The 6,502-nt window shown below is 37.7% G+C and overlaps 1 protein-coding gene across 1 annotated transcript; it reads left to right on the top strand.

Moving 5' to 3' along the window:
• LOC134298770 (mas-related G-protein coupled receptor member A1-like) lies at positions 1-4,950 on the top strand. The gene has a single exon (XM_062979989.1). It carries the CDS (start codon positions 3,378-3,380, stop codon positions 4,347-4,349), a length of 972 nt encoding a protein of 323 aa, XP_062836059.1. The 5' UTR covers positions 1-3,377; the 3' UTR covers positions 4,350-4,950.
• Positions 4,951-6,502: the final 1,552 nt, after the last annotated feature.

Below are 6,502 nucleotides of genomic sequence, written 5' to 3'. Positions count from 1 at the left end.
TATATGGTAGATTTCATATCACATAATGACAAGTCAAACACTTCCCAAGTGTTTTGGACTGTGTGATGTATTTTCGGTTGATGTGTGCAGATCCCAGTAAGAAGGCCTTTTGCAGTTGACAGATCGTAATTTTGTCAATATTTATTGTTTCCAAATGCCACCTAAGATCTTTTGGCATGGCACCCAGTGTGCCGATTACAACCTGGACTGTTTTATGCCAGAGCTTTGCCGTTCGATTTTGAGGTCCTGATAATGGCTGAGTTTTTCCTGTTGTTTCTTCTTCTTCTTCTTCTTCTTCTTCTTCTTCTTCTTCTTCTTCTTCTTCTTCTTCTTCTTCTTCTTCTTTGTCTTCTGGAGCCCATGAAGTTATTGAAGCATTGCACAAAACATGGATTTTAAAGAAAGAAATTGAGAATTCCTAGTGACCCACGTGAACTGGAAAAAAGAAGACTCTGCCTAGTCAATTTAAAACTCCAAAACACACAACTGAGATTTTAGTAGAAAGAATCAGTTCTTTGGGAATTCTTTACTGAGAGATCTCATATCTCATTTGAAATAAATATGTCTAGGAGGTCCTTTTTCAATGGCTGCAATTTTGCAAAATGTGAAAGTCATATTTTGCAGAAAACTTTTAATTATGGGGAATTCTAGCAAATTAGTTGTTTGTTGCAACTATGTGAACACACATATGTCCCACAAATGCTGATGAGCTACTGGTTAAGCTTATCAGAGAATCAGAGAACCAAAGTGTTGGAAGAGACCTTGTGGAAGAGACCTCGTGGGCCATCCAGTCTAACAAGAGGCAGGAAAATCACATTCAAAGCACAGAGAGAAACATTATGATCAAATCATTTCTGGGCTGGGGAATGGCAGTGACAATGTGGCCGATGTTTTCTATTGAATTTCTTATTTCCATGCTAGAGAGACTGCTGACTGAATTCTAATATGGACCATGGCAATTTCCCCATAAATGCCTGTCCTGTTGGCTTACGTTCCAAGTAATTCCTAATGCTGAGTTAGGCTTGATGATATAAAGTGAAGATTTCACATGAGCTTTCAAATGTAGAAAAATGTTTTGAATCACACAGGAGATTTGAGATGCATCCTGTGAAAGGTGCCGGATCAAGATCTCAAATATTGGTCTTCCTGATAATGGATTTCCTGGAAGTCTCATTGTTAAACCAATCTAACCCCCACTCTTGTAGAATAATATAAAGCACCTCTCCGATTCTTTATATCTGAAGTTGTTTTCTCACTGCTGGATGGAGAAAATCCTCTGGAAGCAGAGAACTGAGTATTTCCCGCAGTCTAGAAGGAGAACATCCCAATCCTTTCAACTTGCATTTGGGAGCAAACAGATGTAACTGGAACAAGGTAGGATAGTCTGTACAATAACTTTTTTTCATCCTGCAAAATTCTTCCTTTCTCTGGTTCACCCATGCCCATCTCCCTTCACATTAACCAGTTAAACCCTGCAGAGAATTTTAGTTAACCGTTATGGTTCTCAAAATGATATAGATCCAAATAGAAGGGCTTTACATCAGATTCACCCCTCACCTTCTCTATTCTGTTCTAGTTCTTATGTCCACTAATTTTGAAATCTGACAAGGCAAAGAGATGCTGGACTTGGAAACTTCATCCTGTTCAGATCTTTCCCCAAAATGGCCACTTCTTTCAGCACACGGTCATGCAATAGGAAAGGGGGGCGAGGGGGTAGCAATACCTTCCATTGACTGATAAATAGATGGAACTGGCCATTTACTCACACAGCAGTGACATTTAGTCAAAGGCTACAATTTCCTCACCCACAGAAGTGTGACACACACTTCAAAGACCAATACACCTGACCCATCCCTTGACTGGAACATATTTAATTCAAAATAGTTTTACTTTCTTTTTATTCCATCTTTCTCTGCATATAGGACCCAAGTTGATTGTGAACATTTCTGAAATTTCTATAGCTATTTTTGAAGAGGTAGACATTTCAGAATGTGTTATAAAATTTCTTGCTTTATTTGTATTGATCATGCTTGAAACTTCTGTTATTCCATTCTTAGTTTCATCATATTTTTTTTAAAAAAACTGCATGAAGTCATTTTTAAAATGTTTCTCTTTCTAAACAACCTTGAATCCCAGACTGGAAATTCCAGACATAGAGTTACATAGATATTGATAGTTTATAACTATTTCCCTCTTATTTATCATTGGTTTATGTTTGTTCAGGTTGTTTTGTGGCAAAGCACTGCAATGATAATCAGATTTTATATTCTGAAAGATAAAAAACCAAGAAACCTTTATAGGCCTTAAGAAAGTCTGACAAAGGTACAAACAGTAAACCATAGGCATTGAAGTTGTATGATGTGCCATTTGTAAGGCGGGGGTATGAATTCAGTGAAGTTTTAAAAAGTCAGAGGAAACTACATTCAATCCAAAACCTGCACTTTGTGCACCTTCCTTATAGAGCATTATGTATTTCAATCTCTTCTGCTTGATTTTATTTTAAAATTCACCAGAGAGGCTTAAGGCCACTTAAACAAGGCCTACAAAACCTATGGCCCTCCAGGTTCTTAGGACCTTAGGTCAGGCTCCCTCCTGACCTTTAGGAGACAGATAAAGACCTGCCTGTGGAACCAGGCATTTGGCCCATCATGGGAATATTTAAAGTTAAAGTGAAAGTTGAAAGTGCAATGACCCAGGACTGTTTATGGACAACGGCTATGTCTTTGTGTGATATATGATGTTATTTTATGTGATGTATTCAATAATGTTTGAAGTTTTATTAGGGGAGGGTCAACTTTGATATTTTATGCTGTTTTTAATCAATGGCATTGAATGTTTACCAACACTGTGAACCACCCTGAGTCCCCTTCGGGGTTGAGAAGGGTGGTATATAAATACCACAAATAAATAAAATAAATAAATAGATGACTTGATGCTGCACCAGTGACGTTCCACCTTCATCATAAGCCTGGCTATTACTTCCTAAGTAGTGCAGACTTTCTGCTACCCTTTGAATCAGTGACTAGAAGCAGAGCTGGACCTAGAAAGCCCCCTCACCCACCAGAACAAGGGCACTGTATGCAAGGAACTATGTTCAGAAAAATAGGTAGCAAGAAAGTACTCCGTGGAAATAACTCCAGCCTGTGGGTGTTCAAATCATTATTCTGCTGGGGGTGAGAAAGCAATTCTCTCTCTTGTATCTTCTCTTATACTCCAAAATAAACCCGCATCTATGATTTACCTAAGCATGAATACAAGAGAAGAAAAAGACTCAAGAATGTAAGATGATTGTTCATTATTCTGCTGCAGAGCTGGAAAGTAATTTTTCCTTTGTCTCTTCCCTTGTAGGAGTGTGTATTCCAGAATAAACCTTCAGGATGACAAAATTCAGCAAGTCACTCTACTCTTCGGTGAATATTTCTTTGGAATATAATGTAACTGAGAATATAATGGATTATAATGAATACACATTCCTATATTATGATGATAATACATTCCCAGAAAACTGGAATAATGATATCGTAAGCATCATCATGCTTCTCATCTGCCTTCCTGGACTTGTGGGGAATGGAATTGTCATTTGGCTTCTTGGCTTCCGCATTAAAAGGACTCCCTTCACCACATACATTTTGAACCTTTCCATTGCAGATTTTGCTGTGCTCAATAATGAAGTTATTAGAGATATATTTTCCCTTTTTAGCTTGTTTAATCCTAACTTTTTGTCTGATTACTTCAGTTTCTTCTACTATGCCATCTTTGCGTTCACATTCACTGCTAGTCAGTACCTCATGTCAATCATCAGCATTGACAGGTGTGTGTGTCTCTTCTTCCCACTCTGGCATCGATGCCACCGGCCAACACATTTATCCACTGCCTTGTGTGTCATTGTCTGGATCTTCAGCTTCTTAACTACTGCTATAAGTCACACTCTCTCATTAAATGGGTATGATCACATAGTGTATATACAGTTGATCTTGAATGCTGTGGTTTGCATGCCCATCATGTGTGTGTCCACTATAGCCATATTTATGAAATTCTGCTTAAGACCACCACAAAAGAAGAAAGGAAAACTGTTAAGAACCATTTGGCTTACACTTCTCTTCTTTCTCCTCTTTTCTTTTCCATTTAATATCATTCACGTTTTTTCAATACCCTGTGATCATTATTGTTTTTTGTATGAATATAGTTACATGTGTGTCTCTGTAAACAGTGCTATTAACCCCATGAGCTATTATTTGGTGGGAAGAGATAAAGGGGGAAGATCCAACAACCAAATCAATAAAGTGTTGCAGAAACTTTTCAAGGAAGAGGAAGACTATTGCAGAGGGAATTCAGGAAATTTGAAATGAGAGCCAGTTATAAGCCCCCCCCCCCCCGGGTCAGGGTCAGCCTTTTGTAAATTTGTTAAAAATACCTCTTTATACTTAGATTTGTTAAAATATACAAACACCTTTGAATAGTATAAAAAAGGCATGGGCAAATTTTGGCCCTCCAGGTGTTTTGGACCTAAACTCCCATAATTTCTAGCAGCCAACCAGCTGTTAGAGTCCAAAACACCTGGAGGGCTGAAGGTTTCCCATGCCTCATCTAAAGGAATATGCATTATGGATGCTATATGTTCCTGCTGATTCACAGATAACCTATACATGCAACAGTCTTCTCTTTTTTTGCTTCTATTGGGATATAGAATAATAATTATTGTTTTTTTTTTCTTTTATACTATACTCAGAATCTGTACTATACTTATATACTATACTTATACTATACTATTGTATCTTTTTCTTTCCCTTTGTATTTTTTCTCCTAATCTCATATCTGTATCTCTAATTTTAGAATGTATATCATTTAGAATTAAATTGCAAACATCAAATATCAATAAACAAATAATCTGAATATGGAAAGCACACCAGTTCTATTGTTTTCTTGTGTGATCCTACTTAAAGTGACACTGCATGAGCTTGAACCTATTTGTTTAAGTATCACAGGTATGGTGATGAATGAAGGGGGGGGGAGAGAGAAGAGGAACCAATTTCATTTAACTACATTACCAAAGTCAGTAGAGATGCCATAGACTGGAGAGCATGGAAATAAAATCATCCTTTTCAAGAAAGATATGATTTTTTGAAAGTCAATGTGGCTCCCCTAAAGTTCCAAATCCTCCATTTGTCACCTGAAACATTTTCTGTGTTTAGGAAATATTATCTACCAAATCAAGATCCATATAATGTCTCAACTATGGAGATAAGAAGGCATATGAATTTTATAGGATGTGTTAAATGGTCTTAGCATTCATTCCCTCTTCTCCCTCCCCAATATTTTTTTCATTAGTGTTTTGAACAACCATGCTCAAAAATGTGAATCTAATGATGGAACCGACAACTTGCTTTACTCAAGAGTGCCTACTACAGCCTCACATAGTCAGAGTTTCAGCCTTTAAAACTAGATATTATCTTGATAGCCACTAAAATGACGTTCTGGTCTTGTGATGTGAAGATAGCAACTTATGAAGTGAAGAAAGGAAGAATGTGGCATGCATTGTTCTTCTTACATTTATTGGAGGAACAGCACGATTTCATCCCATTTGGACCCGAGTTTTCTGCAACGGCATGAGCATATTTTCTTACAGTGGTTTTGAAGAACAGCAAGAACAGTGTGGTCTTGTGGAGACTTGAGGTGTGTTTGGAACGTCTCTTCCTATAAACTGTCATTCCAGCACAGAACTTTATAGAACATTTTTTCTCATCACTATATCTGAAGATATATCCATTCTTTCACTCAGGTATGTGGGGAAGGGGGCTCTATTTACACAAAGAGACTCATTGTCATATGTTACAGTCAATTGGACTTTCTACGGGATGGGTTGATACATCTGCATGAGATATTTGGGACTGGAACCATGGTCAATGGACATAAGAAAGGACTTATTTATGGTTTGATTCTGTCAGCCTTAGGCAGTTTTCTTAAAGGTTTTAGCCCAGGTCAGATTTTGGTGACCTCTGCTCTGGCCTCTTATACGAGAAAGTATATTTCTGGCAGAATGTATTTCAGCATTATTTTCTACATTTTGATGCTTATGCACAGACTTACACACATTCAACATGCAACATAAAACATACAACAACCCTGTGATCCCGGCCATGAAAGCCTTCGACAACACATTACACACATTTCTCTGTGGTCTTCATAAACAGAGAGAGTTCTCTTGCATTCTCACTCATGCATAAACCCTTTTCAATTATATAGATACATACTTACATAACCACCCCTAGAAACAGTCGAAATGCACTGCTTCTCACCCCAACAAACTACTGAATGTTGCAATTCTTTCTTCACTCCCAATAAGCTTGCTATCTGTTGCTCCTGAGAGTAGAACACAAAGTAATAGATTCAAATTAATAGGAGATTCCTCCTAAGATTAGGAAGAACTTCCTGATGGTAAGAGCTGTTCTGCAGTGGGATATGCTGCCTGGGAGTGTTGTGGAGTTGACTTCTTTGTGGGCTT

The sequence above is a fragment of the Anolis carolinensis genome, chromosome 4, assembly GCF_035594765.1.
Source record: "Anolis carolinensis isolate JA03-04 chromosome 4, rAnoCar3.1.pri, whole genome shotgun sequence".
Classification (NCBI taxonomy): Eukaryota; Metazoa; Chordata; class Lepidosauria; order Squamata; family Dactyloidae; genus Anolis; species Anolis carolinensis.
This window is presented reverse-complemented; position numbering and strand designations above follow the sequence as displayed.